We start from the raw sequence: 18,501 nt of genomic DNA on the forward strand, positions 1-18,501 counted from the left end.
TTTTTTACCGAAACAAAAAATATTAAAAAGTTAAGCCTCGTATTTAATATACCTACACCTTCCAATTTACTCACGAGCCCTACAGCTAACACAACACAAACATGTAACATGTAACAAAATAATTCACGTATTTGATATACCGACGTCTTCCACCTTACATAACAGCTAATACAACACAACACAAACATGTAACAAAATAATCCACGTATTTGATATACCGACAGCTTCCACCTTACATAACAGCTAACACAACACAAACACGTAACAAAAGAAACTACGTATTTGATATGCCGAAGCCCTCCTGCTTACATAACAGCTAACATAACACAACACCACACAAACACGTAACGCCTCATCCTACATATACCACCACAACACAAATACTTAACAAAAGAAACCACATATTTGATATGCCAACGCCTTAGACTTTTCCTACAACTATCACCACAACACAAACACGTAACAAAATAAACCACATATTTGATATGCCGACGCCTTAGACCTCATCCTACATCTACCACAACACAAACACGTAGCAAAAGAAACCACATATTTGATACGCCAACGCCCTCATCCTACATCTACCACAACACAAACACGTAACAAAAGAAAGCACATATTTGATATGCCGACGCCTTAGACCTCATCCTACATCTACCACAACACAAACACGTAGCAAAAGAAACCACATATTTGATACGCCAACGCCCTCATCCTACATCTACCACAACACAAACACGTAACAAAAGAAACCACGTATTTGATATGCCGACGCCCTCCTCCTACATCTACCACAACACCACCACAACACAAACACGTAACAAAAGAAACCACATATTTGATATGCCGACGCCCTCCTCCTTACATAACAGATAACATAACACAACACAAACACGTAACAAAAGAAACCACATATTTGATATGCCGACGCCCTCCTCCTTACATAACAGATAACATAACACAACACAAACACGTAACAAAAGAAAGCACATATTTGATATGCCGACGCCCTCCTCCTTACATAACAGATAACATAACACAACACAAACACGTAACAAAAGAAAGCACATATTTGATATGCCGACGCCCTCCTCCTTACATAACAGATAACATAACACAACACAAACACGTAACAAAAGAAAGCACATATTTGATATGCCGACGCCCTCCTCCTTACATAACAGATAACATAACACAACACAAACACGTAACAAAAGAAACCACATATTTGATATGCCGACGCCCTCCTCCTTACATAACAGATAACATAACACAACACAAACACGTAACAAAAGAAAGCACATATTTGATATGCCGACGCCCTCCTCCTTACATAACAGATAACATAACACAACACAAACACGTAACAAAAGAAAGCACATATTTGATATGCCGACGCCCTCCTCCTTACATAACAGATAACATAACACAACACAAACACGTAACAAAAGAAAGCACATATTTGATATGCCGACGCCCTCCTCCTTACATAACAGATAACATAACACAACACAAACACGTAACAAAAGAAAGCACATATTTGATATGCCGACGCCCTCCTCCTACATCTAACACAACACAAACACGTAACAAAAGAAAGCACGTATTTGATATGCCGACGCCCTCCTCCTCCAGATTAAAGCGCAGGTTCTCCACCATCAGCACGGCCCCGGGGTGGATTTGGTTGATGGCCGCCTCTACAGATTTCCCCACAGTCTCCGGCACGAACAGGACCTGTAGAGGACAAAGTTAAGTTGATGGCAGGACAATATCTAGTACACAACATGGGACAATGGCATCACTCTAGGGGACAATGGCATCACTCTAGGGGACTATGCTAAGTTAATGGCAGGGAATGTCTAGTACACCACATGGGACAATGGCAGCACTCTAGGGGACAATGTTGAGTAAATGGCAGGACAATATCTAGTACACCAAATAGGACAATGGCAGCACTCTAGGGGACAATGGCAGCACTCTAGGGGACAATGGCAGCACTCTAGGGGACAATGGCATTACTCTAGGGGACAATGTCAGCACTCTAGGGGACAATGGCATCACTTTATTGGACTATGTTGAGTTAATGGCAGGGAATGTCTAGTACACCACATAGGACAATGGCAGCACTTTAGGGGACAATGGCAGCACTCTAGGGGACAATGGCATTACTCTAGGGGACAATGGCATTACTCTATGGGACTATGGCAACACTCTAGGGGACAATGGCATCACTTTATTGGACTATGTTGAGTTAATGGCAGGGAATATCTAGTACACCAAATAGGACAATGGCAGCACTCTAGGGGACAATGTCGAGTTGATGGCAGGACAATATCTAGTACACCAAATAGGACAATGGCAGCACTCTAGGGGACAATGGCAGAACTCTAGGGGACAATGTCGAGTTGATGGCAGGACAATATCTAGTACACCAAATAGGACAATGGCAGAACTCTAGGGGACAATGGCATCATTCTAGGGGACATTGGCATCACTTTAGGGGACAATGGCATCACTTTATTGGACTATGTTGAGTTAATGGCAGGGAATATCTAGTACACCACATAGGACAATGGTAGCACTCTAGGGGACAATGGCATCACTTTATTGGACTATGTTGAGTTAATGGCAGGGAATGTATAGTACACCACATGGGACAATGGCATCACTCTAGGGGACAATGCTAAGTTAATGGCAGGAACAATGTTATCACTCTAGAGGACAATTTCAAAAAGTTGTCCATGTTGGTCAATCAAAAAGCTGTTCATATTGGTCTATTGAAACTAAAGCTGTCCCTGTTAGTCAATTGAAAAAAGCTAGTCATCTATATCATCTTTTTTTGTGTGCCCGAGACACATGTAAACATGTTGGTCAATTGACTACATACATATGGGACATATACAGTACCGCTTGTCCGAGTAGAGAGGCCAGGGCATCACAGATGGGCTTGAGGGAGAACTCGGACATTTTTCTGCCGGATGGCGTCCCCTGATGAGCTATGATGACCACTGACTTGGCCCTGTTCCTCAGCGCGTATTTGATCGTGGGTATCGTCATACGGATTCGGTAGTTGTTGGATAGGTTGTTGGCCTTGGTGTTGGGCACACTGAAGTCGACTCTAGAATGAGCAGTATTAATTTCAAAAGTTGTTCGATTATTGGCCTTGGTGAAAGTAACATTGAAGCCTAATCTAGAAATAGCTTGTGAAATTTTAAAAGTTAGTTAGGTTATTGGATTGGTGTTGAGCATAATGAAGTCGACTCTATTATGAGCAGTAGAAATTTCAAAAGTTGTTAAGTCAATACATTGAGTTGGTTACATTGGTCGGCTCTTGAGTGAGCATTCAAACAAACAAAATTTACAAATGTTTGATGTTACTGAGGCAGGGTACACTAATTTGAAAGACAAATAGAAACAGGATATGTCGAAAATTGTAAACATTAGTTAATTAATTATTGAAAGTAATACTATATTTCCTAAACTAAGTAGTTTAACTATGAAACATTAAATATTGTGTAGTTTAACCATTACAATTTAGCAGACGCTTCGCGAGGCGGGGGCGGTGGGTGTGGCCACCACTGGGTGACAGCTTTTGGGGGGGGGGACACAAAAATTGCAAGATATATGGAATAAATATGTTTTTTTTTTGCCAGTTCAATGAATGGTTAGTTAGAGTTTAAAAATAATTTAAGTACATAGGGACGATCGCGGGGGGAGGGGGGGGGGATGTTGAACAACTGCAAATTTACAGAGAAATATAAAAAGGGGGGGGGGGAGCAGGGGTGACATCATGAGGTGCCACACAAGGTGACACCCGACCTAGCGATGCAACTGCAATTTAGCCTGTTTAATCATTAAAAAATGGGGTAGTTTAACCATTTAAAACTGTGTACGTTTAACCAGTGAAAAAAAAAAGGTACGTCTAACCACTAAAACAAAGCTCAGTTACCGAATAAGGACCCTGCGGCCCTCTAGAGGTACGTCATGTATCCCCATGATACGGGAGCCGTTGTCTATCATAGCCCCGGGGATCTCAAACGATACCGGCTTGTTGGATGGTATCACGGGGATGGGTTGGCGTTTCTGTAGAGAGACAAATTGTACGGTATTTAAAACACAACAAAATTTGTATCACGGGGATGGGTTGGCGTTTCTGTAGAGAGATAAATTGTACGGTATTTAACACACAAAACATTGACATGCTCTCGTGATTTGAGATTGGTTGTTATGAATGAGCCCATAGGCGTAGCGAGGGGGAGGCGGGGGGGGGGGACATATGTCCCCGGGCGCCGACCTTAGGGGGAGCCAAAATGGGTTGGAAAAACAAATTGACAGTTTGAGGGGGGAGGTGCAAATCGAAAGTTTGTCCCCGGGCGCCGAGAAGGGTCGCTACGCCTCTGAATGAGCCACTTCAGTTGACTTGTTTTGTTATTATAATTACACACATGATTGTATGCACTGTAGCATAGAGTTTGATTTCGTTATGGCTTGATTCTTATTTTTAAATCCCCCCATCCAACATTAGTAGTATCTTCGAGATTTATGTTTGCTAGTATCCAGATCAGAGGCGGTGTAAGGCAGGGGCGTGGGGTGCGGACCGCAACGGGTGACACCATTTAGTGGGCGGAGGGGTGACACCAAGACGAAAAATTGAAAAATGTATAGTAGAAAAATGCTACCGGCCAGTTTAATTCCTAATTAATTAGAGATAAAAAAAAAATTATGCTCAAATTAACGATTCCGATATGGGGGAATGGGGGAGGGGTGACACCTGGACGTAAACCTACTAATTATAGAGAAAACAGTTTTACATTCAGCTTTATTACATATATATATATATATATATATATATATATATATATATATATATATTTATAAACTTATACTTTTTTGTTTGGAGGGGGTTGACACTATTAGGTTTCGCACCGGGTAACGCCCGACCTAGCGACGCCACTGATCCGGATACATGGTAAAATACCCCGATTTGGTTCCAAGAGAAATGATCTCAAACAAACCATCTAAACTAACTTTTTTAAATCGATTTCCCCTTTTTAGTTTCTTTAACCATTCTTTACCATCACATTCAATCATCTTTTGAATTATAATTCAAACTTGTGACATAATGATAGAGATATTACAACCTTGTGTATAAATTAAAGTTTCTTTGAGTTAGCTAAACCTTTATCTAAAGGGGGGAAAAATTTATGATGTAAAACCTACAGAGATGAATAACTCCAAAAAAAAGACATATTTTGTTTCTTAAATATTGGCTCTTGCTTCTAATTCATTACATTTATATCCGTTTTGTTTCATACATTCATTCATCCATTGGCGCTTTAAGCAACTTGCAATAGTATTAACCCCCCCCCCCCCCCTCCCCGTTTAAGAGTATTTCGAATTTTTATTCTATTTTCCCAAGTGACTTGGCCTTGTAACTGATCAGAATTTCTTAGAATATGTATAGAAACGAGTTTAATTACCAGCAGTTACGTATAACAAAACACAGAGGCGTAGCGATGGGGGGGGGGGGGGGGGGTGGCAGGGGGTACATATGTCCCGGGACGCCGACCTTAGGGGGCGCCAAATGGGTTTTAAAAACGAATTAAAATCTTATTTCAGCTGCAGTTTTGCATGAAAAATATAAAAAATATATGGGGGGGGGGATGCAAATTGAAAGTTTGAGGGGGGTGCAAATGGAATGTTTGATGGGGGGGGGGGGGTGCAAATTGAAAGTTTGAGGGGGGTGCAAATTGAAGATTGAAAGGTTGTTCCCGAGGGAGCGCCAAATTGAAAGTTTGTCCCCGGGCGCCGGGAAGGGTCGCTACGCCTCTGACAAAACGAGAAAAGTATATTTTAATGAAAGAGTAAATAACATTTAGAACAACTTAACTTGGGTCAGAGGAGCGGGAGAGCTTTAACTTACTTTTATTTTCTTACGATACCGGTTCAGTACAGCAAGTCCTTTGGGGAGTTTACCATTCAGTAGCATGGAGGTTACTTCTCCGTCTGGTAAAAAAAAGTGATGTAAGAGAGGGATTGTGATATTAAGACTTAACAGAGGAAATATGATGTAAGAAAGGGAATTCGATGTTTGAGACTTAACACTGTGAATATGATGTAAGAAAGGGATTGTGATAATTGAGACTTAACAGGGGGAATATAATGTAAGGAAGGGATTGTGATATTTGAGACTTAACACTGTGAATATAATGTAAGAAAGGGATTGTGATATTTGAGACTTAACACTGTGAATATAATGTAAGGAAGGGATTGTGAGATTTGAGACTTAACAGGGGGAATGTAATGTAAGGAAGGGATTGTGATATTTGAGACTTAACACTGTGAATATAATGTAAGGCAGGCAGAGTTGTGATATTTGAGACTTAACAGGGGGAATATAATGTAAGGAAGGGATTGTGATATTTGAGACTTAACAGGGGGAATATAATGTAAGGAAGGGATTGTGATATTTGAGACTTAACAGAGGGAATGTGAAGTCAAAGGGATTGTGATATTTGAGACTTAACAGAGGGAATATAATGTAAGGAAGGGATTTTGATATTTGAGACTTAAAAGAGGGAATGTGAAGTAAAAGGGATTGTGATATTTGAGGGAATGTGAAATAAAAGGGATTTTGATATTTGAGACTTAACAGAGGGAATGTGAAATAAAAGGGATTGTGATATTTGAGACTTAACAGAGCGAATGTGAAATACAAGGGATTGTGGTATCTGGGGCTCAACATTGGGAATGTGAAATAGGAAGGGATTGTTACATTTAAAACTTAAAACTTGGAGAATGATGAAAAAAGGAGTAGTGATATTTGAGAATTAACATTGTATTAACAATGGGAATGTGATGTAAGAAGAGATTGTTCTACGTGATATTTGAAATGTGATCAACAAAGATGCATGATTACGGTTGTAAAAAATGCACTCTTAATTTTGAAAATTGTTTTTGATGAATCTTCTCTTTCTTTGTAAGGAGACCAAAACAATGATTAAACTGTTCCTATTGTAGTAGTATATTTTATACTGCTTTATAATTTATATGTTTCAGTTTATATTATTCTCTTTTTAACGGCTATAATTTTCAAAAGTACATATTTACTAGAATAGAATTAAGATGAGCCTTGTCCAATATTGAAATAACTACTATCGTGAATTTTCTATTTTAATTAATATAACTCTGCTTGTGTAAAAAGTCGAATAAAATAGTGTGTTATAATATCTTATTAGATCAAAGTGTATGACCCACTTGCAGTTACGTGAGACACGTTTTCCGGTTCCTGAATGGCGAAAAAGATTTTCTTCGTGGCATCGTCAGCGATGTAGGTCCAGGCACCCTGGTTGGTGGCGGCAGCGAAGGCGTTGGAGATGGACGTGGTGCCGTCTGCCAGCTCCCCCATCTCCCCACACCACAGGATCGTCCGGGCGAAGGAGATGACCTTCTCGTAGCACCCCCGGGTGAAGGGCCCGATGTCGACGACTTCGTACCCTGGGGGTCAGATAAAAGTTACACGTAGAGGAGTAATATGGGTCATACAGTCGTTAGGAGAGGCAGGGGGGGGGGGGTCAGACACAAGTTACACGTTGAGGAGTAATATGGGTCATACAGTCGTTAAGAGAGGCAGGGAGGGGGGGGGGTCAGACACAAGTTACACGTTGAGGAGTAATATGGGTCATACAGTCGTTAGGAGAGGCAGGGGGGGGGGGGGGGTCAGACACAAGTTACACGTTGAGGAGTAATATGGGTCATACAGTCGTTAAGAGAGGCAGGGGGGGGGTCAGACACAAGTTACACGTTGAGGAGTAATATGGGTCATACAGTCGTTAAGAGAGGCAGGGGGGGGGGGGGGGGGGCAGACACAAGTTACACGTTGAGGAGTAATATGGGTCATACAGTCGTTAAGAGAGGCAGGGGGGTCAGACACAAGTTACACGTTGAGGAGTAATATGGGTCATACAGTCGTTAAGAGAGGCAACGGGGTCAGACACAAGTTACACGTTGAGGAGTAATATGGGTCATACAGTCGTTAAGAGAGGCAGGGGGGTCAGACAGAGATTTTCGTTGGAGGAGCGTCTTATGGGTCAGACAATAGTTACCCTCAGAGAAGTTATAAGGGTCAGACAAGACATTAGATGAGTCTTAGGAGTTAGGCAACGATAAAAAAGATAGTTATGTAAACACTAATCTAATCTAACATTCATTAATACAGTTATATACATCGTATCTAATCTAACCTTCATCTATACTGCTACATTGGGGTCATCCATAAATGACATCACGCTTTTTTTGACGATTTTTACCTCCACCCTCCCCTCCGTCACACGTCGTCACAAAAAGCCAGACCCCCCCCCCCTAAAATGACGTCACACCTCAGCCTACAACCCCCCCCCCCTCCCTGAAAATTGCAGTTGAGTTTTTTTTTAAACATCGATATTTTTCCAAACTCTTGTCTGAACTCTGTCAAAATAGAGTATTTTAATCAATTCCTATTACAATTTATCAAAACAGTTTTCTAAAACGCGAAATAACGTCTAAAATTCGTTTTTTCTTTTTTATAATGAAAAAAGTGTGTCGTCGCACCATCTGAACCCCCCCCCCTCCCCCTCATCACATCGTCACAAAACTACTGACCCCCCCCTCACCCCTCCGAGTGTGACGTCATTTATGGACGACCCCATTTCCTATTTTATCTAATCTTTAACAATATAGTTAAATAAACCATACATTATCTAACCTTCATAAATCTAGTTATATATTATACCCCTTATTTTATTATTATCTTACCTTTATCTATACTGCTATTCCTTATTTCATCTAACCGTAAACAATCTAGTTAAATAAACCATACATTATCTAACCTTCATGAATCTAGCTATATAAACCCTATCGTATCTTACCTTCATCAATATCTTCTCGAGTGAGTACTGTAAAATACTCGCCCGTCGTTATATTTCTCACCACAACATCTGAGGGTAAATATATGGCTGTGTTCGTGTCTTTAGCCCGTGTGTGAATCTTCAGTGCCTGTAGACATACAACATAAAGCTAGTGCCTGTAGACATACAACATAAAGCTAGTGCCTGTAGACATACAACATAAAGCTAGTGCCTGTAGACATACAACATAAAGCTAGTGCCTGTAGACATACAACATAAAGCTAGTGTCTGTAGACATACTACATAAAGCTAGTGTCTGTAGACATACAACATAAAGCTAGTGCCTGTAGACATACAATATAAAGCTAGTGCCTGTAGACATACAACATAAAGCTAGTGCCTATAGACATACAACATAAAGCTAGTGCCTGTAGACATACAACATAAAGCTAGTGCCTGTAGACATACAACATAAAGCTAGTGCCTGTAGACATACAACATAAAACTAGTACCTGTAGACATACAACATACAGCTAGTGTCTGTAGACATACAACATAAAGCTAGTGCCTGTAGACATACAACATAAAGCTAGTGTCTGTAGACATACAACATAAAGCTAGTGTCTGTAGACATACAACATAAAGATGGTGTCTGTAGACATACAACATAAAGATGGTGCCTGTAGACATACAACATAAAGATGGTGCCTGTAGACATACAACATAAAGCTGGTGTCTGTAGATATACAACAAAAAGCTAGTGCCTGTAGACATACAACATAAAGCTAGTGCCTGTAGACATACAACATAAAGCTAGTGCCTGTAGACATACAACATAAAGATGGTGCCTGTAGACATACAACATAAAGCTGGTGTCTGTAGACATACAACATAAAGCTAGTGCCTGTAGACATACAACATAAAGCTAGTGCCTGTAGACACACAACATAAAGCTAGTACCTGTAGACATACAACATAAAGCTAGTGCCTGGAGACATACAATATAAAGCTAGTGCCTGTAGACATACAACATAAAGCTAGTGCCTGTAGACATACAACATAAAGCTAGTGCCTGTAGACATACAACATAAAGCTAGTGTCTGTAGACATACAACATAAAGCTAGTGCCTGTAGACATACAACATAAAGCTAGTGCCTGTAGATATACAACATAAAGATGGTGCCTGTAGACATACAACATAAAGCTGGTGTCTGTAGATATACAACATAAAGCTAGTGCCTGTAGATATACAACATAAAGCTAGTGCCTGGAGACATACAATATAAAGCTAGTGCCTGTAGACACACAACATAAAGCTAGTGCCTGTAGACATACAACATAAAGTTGGTTTGACACGCATTGAATTACATACATAGACTGAAACAATGATACATTTGATATTAATTCAAAGCAAGGCAATTGTAATTGATGCTTTGGGTTTTCTTTTAGTTTTTTTCTAATCGTGTCCTTACCTTGGTGATTGTTCAGCCAAAACTTTTATCCTAAATGCTATTATTAGCTGTGGCAGTTTCCCTTTAACTAATCATGACTACAATCATTATCTAAATTAGTCATACCATCTTCTATGTCCACTATAGACGCATACAATTTCCTCCTACTTACCAGTTTCTTTGCCAGCTTCTGTCACAAGGTATTAACTGCAGTTCTTCTATACCAGTGATTCATAACCTACGTGGAGGTACAGAACCCCACCAGTTCCATAGGCGCATTCACCGAACCCTTCTTCATAGTTTTATCGTCAACACTGACAAAATCAGATCGTGAATCTTATAAGTCGGGTGTGTGTTGACCTTCACCGAACCCCTAAGACCATCTCACCGAACCCCTGGGTTTCCATTGAACCCAGGTTAAGAACCACTGTTCTATACCAAACACCAACAACATCACCACTGTTTACCTTTTTCAGCATCTTCGGCGTCCATTGAGTCGAGCCGATGTCGATTTTTTTCAAAGCTTTTAAAAAGATCATGGCTAGTTCTCCGCCCAGTATTATCTCCTGAGCTATACCTGTAGGGATTAGAGAAACATTGTAAACTTACGGTGGCAGTTGCTAGACAGAGAGGGCGAGTTAACAGACAGTGATACAATTGTGATACAATTGTATTGTTCGGATAAGATTTCGATCTATAAATAACATAGTGTTAGCTTAGCCAATGTGTTTATACTTAAGTAAACACACTTTAACTTAGTCTTTGGGAAAAAAAAATTCACGAGCTCAAATAAATCAACACAAAAAACAACCAGTCATCAAAGTTTAAACCTACCCATTGATAAATCACCTATAACAGCCTACCGATTAATGAAACAGAAAAACTATTCATTTTAAAAAATCCACCTCATTATTTAAAAAAGAAACCTACCCATTTTTAAAACAGCTGTACCCATTGAAAAAAAAATAACTCATTTATAAAACTCCAACGCGAAATGGAAGTTAAGTAAGCAAAGTTCCATTTCAAACCTGGCGGCCCAAACGGCAGGTGAAGTAGAGTTGAACTGTTTTTATGCTCTCGGCCAGCACTATGCCCAGTCGCCTTTACTTTCCCTAACCTAAGTAAGCTACCCATCAGAGCTATATGGGCGCAGGGACGTGCTACAACTCTTACTAAGTATCAGAACTCGATACTGTGTAATACATCGAAACCCATAAATAAATCCTACCAGGGGCGGAACTACCATACCGCCAGACCCCGCAATGCGGGGGGGGCCCAGGACGTTTAGGGGCCCAGTTCCGACCTAAAAACAATGAATTTTTTCAAAAATTACGTTTTTCAAGCATCTTGAAAATGGTTTTGTAAAAGAAAAAAAAACAAAAAAAAACAAAAAAAAAAACAGGTCTACCATAGCAGAGATTGATGCGTAGAAAAATATTTTAAAATCTACAAGAGCTATAGTTTGAAAGGTAGGAAAACATTCACACTACTTCCATGACTTACTGCCCTTCTTTAAAATAGGGATGCCCACGAAGCTCATTTAAATAGTTTTGTACTATGTAAATTAAAAAGCAATTGATTCTCTGAATTATTATTTAAATAAGACGTACTAAACAATGGTATAGCTATAAAAATCAATGTTTTCAAAATTTATATTATAAAAGCCAAAAATGAAAAAATAAACATAACGCGAGAAACCATTCACGAATCAAGCTTACGACTTTATATATTTTTGACCAGCTTAGTTTGTTGTGGTCATGATAATTTCTAGCCCAAGATGAGTCTGGAATAAATCTGTCTGGTGACTATAACTATAGACCTATGTTTTTCGCCATGTAGCAACCAAAAAAAAAAAAATCTGTCTGGTTTGTTCTCTCAGAATGGTTATATATTGACCAAGTAGACTAAATTACGCAGGATATAGATTATATATATATATATATATATATATATATATATATATATATATATATATATATATATATATATATATATATATATATATATATATATATATATATATATATATAGGGGGCCCTAATTTTTTCTTTGCGGGGGAGCCTATTTTTTCTAGTTCCGCCACTGAATCCTACACATTAAAAAAAACAAGTTAATTAAAAAAGTCTAGTGACATTTATGCGCAATTTCCTTATGTTATCTAAAAATAGCTCTGACGTATAATGCTGGGGTGCATTCAAGCTAGAAGAACGATCGGTTTGTAGGTGTTTATGTAATTTTAAAATTTGTGACCGAACGAGAGGATATTTTTGAAAACTTTCTTCAGCAATATTGTTCTAAATTATGGCAGGAATCGATTGGTACATGTTTCAAGTCGCTAGGTGGTCTGGTTGCCGAGATATGGGCAAAAAACTGCATTTTTTCCGAGGTTTTTTGGCTTTTCCTGGAAATCCATGAAAGAAACCCGGAGATTTTATGGCCTATGTTCATTCTCGTAACTTGCTTAACATAATTGCTTTTGGAACTAGTCATCGATATTGCTTCGTTGAGGAGGAGATACGACTTAAAGCCCGGACACACATTCATCCATACATTCATTCATTCATCCATCCATTCCCAGAAATGACGAGTTAATAAACGCAATTCTCCAGAATGGAAATTGCGCTAAAAATCTGTATTTACAGAAACCTCACAAAAACATACCCACGACGACAAAAAAATCTGTATTTACAGAAACCTCACAAAAACATACCCACGACGACAAAAAAATCTGTATTTACAGAAACCTCACAAAAACATACCCACGACGACAAAAAATCTGTATTTACAGAAACCTCACAAAAACATACCCACGACGACAAAAAAATCTGTATTTACAGAAACCTCACAAAAACATACCCATGACGACAAAAAATCTGTATTTACAGAAACCTCACAAAAACATACCCACGACGACAAAAAAATCTGTATTTACAGAAACCTCACAAAAACATACCCACGACGACAAAAACATCTGTATTTTCAGAAACCTCACAAAAACATACCCATGACGACAAAAAAATCTGTATTTACAGAAACCTCACAAAAACATACCCACGACGATAAAAAAATCTGTATTTACAGAAACCTCACAAAAACATACCCATGACGACAAAAAAATCTGTATTTACAGAAACCTCACAAAAACATACCCATGACGACAAAAAATCTGTATTTACAGAAACCTCACAAAAACATACCCACGACGACAAAAAAATCTGTATTTACAGAAACCTCACAAAAACATACCCACGACGACAAAAAAATCTGTATTTACAGAAACCTCACAAAAACATACCCACGACGACAAAAAAATCTGTATTTACAGAAACCTCACAAAAACATACCCACGACGACAAAAAAATCTGTATTTACAGAAACCTCACAAAAACATACCCACGACGACAAAAAAATCTGTATTTACAGAAACCTCACAAAAACATACCCATGACGACAAAAAAATTTGTATTTACAGAAACCTCACAAAAACATACCCACGACGACAAAAAAATCTGTATTTACAGAAACCTCACAAAAACCAACCCACGACGACAAAAAAATCTGTATTTACAGAAACCTCACAAAAACATACCCACGACGACAAAAAAATCTGTATTTACAGAAACCTCACAAAAACCAACCCACGCCAACAAAAAAATCTGTATTTACAGAAACCTCACAAAAACCAACCCACGCCGACAAAAAAATCTGTATTTACAGAAACCTCACAAAAACATAGGCCCTACCCACGACGACAAAAAAATCTGTATTTACAGAAACCTCACAAAAACATACCCACGCCAACAAAAAAATCTGTATTTACAGAAACCTCACAAAAACCAACCCACGCCAACAAAAAAATCTGTATTTACAGAAACCTCACAAAAACATAGGCCCTACCCACGACGACAAAAAAATCTGTATTTACAGAAACCTCACAAAAACATAGGCCCTACCCACGACGACAAAAAAATCTGTATTTACAGAAACCTCACAAAAACCAACCCACGACGACAAAAAAAATCTGTATTTACAGAAACCTCACAAAAACCAACCCATGACGAAACAAAATCTGTATACACATAAAACCTCACCTCTTATACACAAATCTACTCATGACGAAACAAAATCTGTATACACATATAACCTCAGCTGATACAAAAACCTACCCATGACGTTGCGGACTACTTTGATTTTCTCCTTAAACTTTCCTCCAATGACTGCGGCCATTGGCTGTTGGGGACGCACGGCAAAGCGATTAAAATACTCTAGCTCGTTCTTGATGATGAACCCATAAGCTTTTTCCTTGCAACAGATAAAGAACGATAAACGGCTGTAGTGTTTATATTAATACATCCTTTGCTTACTTGTTTAAATTGTGAGTGCAGATTTCGGTCTATATAAAAGTAAAGTTCCCTTTCAAACCTGACGGTCTATAGGGCAAGTGAAGTAGAGTTCATTGTGACCTCGGCATATGAAGTGTTGTCAGCACTATGCCCAGCCGCCTTTAATTTCGCTAACATGAGTTAGGTACCCATCAGAGCTGGGTGGACTCAGGGACGGTCTACTGACTTGAACCCGGATTTGAACTCGAGACTTACGGGTTAGCAGTCTAGCTCTCTACCACTAGATCACTCCGTTCCATCGATCTATAAAACAAACTCTAATATTGATTTCAATTCTGTGATGTTTACAGGCTAGAAATTGGTGTACCATTCCGGGTGATGGGATCACCACTTTTTGTTTTTAACTTTAAAAATAGAATCAGTCTGAATATTTCACAATGCAATGGTTTCATTTATGTGATGGTGTTATCGTATAAGATGGTGTCACAGTGCGAGATGGTGTACCCTGAGATGGTGTCACACTTCAAATCGTGGTGTCGAAGAGATTATTTTTTTCCGAGTTACCTTGATCTATGACATGGTGTAACCCAATGAAGTGGTGTCTCCATATGAAATGGTATCACCCTATGCAATGGTGACATTCTATAAAATGGCATCACCTTGTGAAATGACGCTACCCTATGGTGGCACCATACGAGATGGTATCACCCTTTGAGATGGTATCACCACTAAAATGATGGTGTCAATGATATTTTATTGCGACTTACATTACGAAATAATGTTAAACGACGATATTGGGTCACCGTATAAGATAGTGTCACCTCGTAAGCTAATATCACCAAACCTACCCTACCCCCACCCAGGGATTCGAACCTCACCTGGTTTTTTATTCCGATTGTTGTGTTCGTCATATCGACCAGCTCTGCTATGGAATCGACCACGTATAAATCGGCCAGACCGAACAGCGTAGATCGGAACTTTTCAATTTCCTCTAGGGAAGCATTTTAAAACCATCGTTAAATTATAATACTTGGTTGTATCAGAACCAGCTGAATCAAATAATATATAAGATTTTAAAGTGTTGAATAGGCTATTGTTCCAATTTATTTAGCTGTCCATGGGACAATACTACATTTTGGCCTAGAAATCGTCTACTTTATCTAAATATTTGAAAATGAGATTAGGCATAAAATTATACGAATCTAAAACTAGAATACCGTTGATCTGAACATACTGAGTTCATCTGTAAAGATCATTTGGGCAGATGAAATGGAGTTCGTATGTTTCTTGACCTCGGCATATAATGGTATAATGTGGTCAGCACTATGCCCAGCCGCCTTCACCTCCGCTAACAAGAGTTAGGTACCCATCAGAGCTGAGTGGACTCAGGGATGTTCCACTAACTTAAACCCGGATTCAAACTCGAAATTATTGAGTTAGCAGTCTAGCATTCTACCGCTAGGCCACGCCGTCCCATGAGTTTATCTGTATTTTGTGTAAAACTTATTAACCTTAACTAATTCAAGGTGAGTAAGCTTGTCTAAATTGAACATGCTTCACTTACTCGTACATAACAATGACTCATATGGTTTACCAGTAGCTATCTTGAATCGGCATGAGTTCAAAACAGTTAAAGACGTAACCGGTCCATACAGTTAAAGACGCATCTGACCCATAAAGACTCACCTGGTCTATAAAGACTCACCAGGCTTACAGTCAAAGACTCACCTGACCCATACAGTCTCACCAGGTCTATAAAGACTCACCAGGCTTACAGTCTACCACGGTGCCATCAGGCATCTGTTTCCTCCCCAGTTCCTCAGGGTGGAACCCGATGTTCTCCAGCAGGAAGACGGAGCCAGGCTCAGGATCAGCACACAGTGCTCTAGCCTACGTCATTAAATACGTAAAGGTGGCAGAGGGTTAGGGTTGGTAGAAATGTGAGGTTTACAGTGGGTTAGGGTTGGTAGATTTGTGAGGTTAGCTGAGGGTTAGGGTTGGTAGAATTGTGAGGTTAGCTGTGGGTTAGGGTTGGTAGAATTGTGAGGTTAGCTGAGGGTTAGGGTTGGTAGAATTGTGAGGTTAGCTGTGGGTTAGGGTTGGTAGAATTGTGAGGTTAGCTGAGGGTTAGGGTTGATAGAATTGTGAGGTTAGCTGTGGGTTAGGGTTGGTAGAATTGTGAGGTTAGCTGTGGGTTAGGGTTGGTAGAATTGTGAGGTTGGCAGTTGATTAGGGTTGGTAGAATTGTGAGTTTAGCTGTGGGTTAGGGTTGGTAGAATTGTGAGGTTAGCTGTGGGTTAGGGTTGGTAGAATTGTGAGGTTAGCTGTGGGTTAGGGTTGGTAGAATTGTGAGGTTGACAGTGAGTTAGGGTTGGTAGAATTGTGAGGTTAGCTGTGGGTTAGGGTTGGTAGAATTGTGAGGTTGGCAGTTGATTAGGGTTGGTAGAATTGTGAGTTTAGCTGTGGGTTAGGGTTGGTAGAATTGTGAGGTTAGCTGTGGGTTAGGGTTGGTAGAATTGTGAGGTTAGCTGTGGGTTAGGGTTGGCAGAATTGTGAGGTTGACAGTGAGTTAGGGTTGGTAGAATTGTGAGGTTAGCTGTGGGTTAGGGTTGGTAGAATTGTGAGGTTGACAGTGAGTTAGGGTTGGTAGAATTGTGAGGTTAGCTGTGGGTTAGGGTTGGTAGAATTGTGAGGTTAGCTGTGGGTTAGGGTTGGTCAGTGTTTCTTCCAGACTTTTTTTTATCCTTGGGGGCACTTGAAATTTTCGGGGGGGGGGGGTAGACTTTCTTCGGGGGGCGGACACTGTTAAAAGTATATATTTTCTATATAAATTATATAAATTTCATTTCGTTCGGGGGGGGGGGGGGGCGGTAGATATTTCCGGGGGGGGGGGGGGGGGGTTGGTAGAATCCTTAGAGGTTAATAATATGTTAGGGCTTATAGAAGGTTAGCAGTAAATTAGGGCTAATAAAATGAGTAAAAATTAAGAAAAACAGAATGGATAAAGTGTTAATCAGTGGGTTAGGTTTGATCAAATCAATATGGGTTTGCAATAGTTTAGTGATAACATACACGGCAGAAGTTAGGGACAACTGAACAGAGTTAAGGTTAGTGTCAGGATATATAAGGTCTAGTTCTGGTTAATGATAAACAAACTGTATTAGTTTAGAAGAGTTCGAAGGTCAATAGAATGTTTTGAGTTTAGTAGGCTGGTCAAGGAAATCCTGGAGAAGGACAGTAGAAGAAGGGCTCGATGGCTTACATGGGTTTTAATAAAGAAAGTTGCCCAAAACCTAGTCCGATGGAAAGGTGTGGCTTCAGCCTTTTGCTCTACATAGGTCGAAGAGCTTGGCATTGATTTTGATTTATGGAAGAATATACATATACTGAAGGGTTTTTAACACAGTATCAATATACTAAGACTTAGATAAAGCAGGGTAGCACAGTCTTTGAAAAATGTACCTTCTTCTTCGTTCCTAATTGTAGTGTTGAACAAAATACATTCATCGTTCCTAATTGTAATGTTGGACAATATACCTTAATCATTCCTAACTGTATTGTTGTACAATGTACCTTCATCTTTCCTAATTGTAATGTTGGACACTGTAAGCCTACCTGATATCCCACACAGTCCTCCAGGTAGATGACTGGGCGACCCAGATGTTGCTCAAATGCGTCAGTCAGTCGATCCAGTGAGTTATCGGGGGCTTCTGCACATGCCGCGCCCTCTGTTAACACAGAAAATATATAACTTTAGATAGGGCTGGCGTTTTTTTTTTCATGCTCAGGTTGCAAGTTTAAATAGAACTTACAATTTTTGT

At 39.6% G+C, this 18,501-nt stretch overlaps 1 protein-coding gene across 1 annotated transcript in view; it reads right to left on the bottom strand.

Annotated features, from left to right (window-relative positions):
• Positions 1-66: 66 nt before the first annotated feature.
• The window catches only part of LOC131955229 (uncharacterized), a 37,948-nt gene continuing 19,513 nt past the window's right edge, over positions 67-18,501 (bottom strand). The window contains exons 10-21 of the mRNA XM_059319251.1: positions 18,296-18,408; positions 16,447-16,570; positions 15,559-15,671; positions 14,504-14,639; positions 10,805-10,914; positions 8,907-9,033; positions 7,258-7,497; positions 5,924-6,006; positions 3,950-4,083; positions 2,908-3,118; positions 1,604-1,734; positions 67-85 (exon numbers count right to left, since the gene is read on the bottom strand). Coding sequence (XP_059175234.1) covers positions 67-85; positions 1,604-1,734; positions 2,908-3,118; positions 3,950-4,083; positions 5,924-6,006; positions 7,258-7,497; positions 8,907-9,033; positions 10,805-10,914; positions 14,504-14,639; positions 15,559-15,671; positions 16,447-16,570; positions 18,296-18,408 — 1,541 coding nt within the window. The remainder of the gene's footprint in view (positions 86-1,603; positions 1,735-2,907; positions 3,119-3,949; positions 4,084-5,923; positions 6,007-7,257; positions 7,498-8,906; positions 9,034-10,804; positions 10,915-14,503; positions 14,640-15,558; positions 15,672-16,446; positions 16,571-18,295; positions 18,409-18,501) is intronic.

The sequence above is a fragment of the Physella acuta genome, unplaced genomic scaffold (assembly GCF_028476545.2).
Source record: "Physella acuta isolate Inbredline_101_S28 unplaced genomic scaffold, ASM2847654v3 ptg001058l, whole genome shotgun sequence".
Taxonomy (NCBI): Eukaryota; Metazoa; Mollusca; class Gastropoda; family Physidae; genus Physella; species Physella acuta.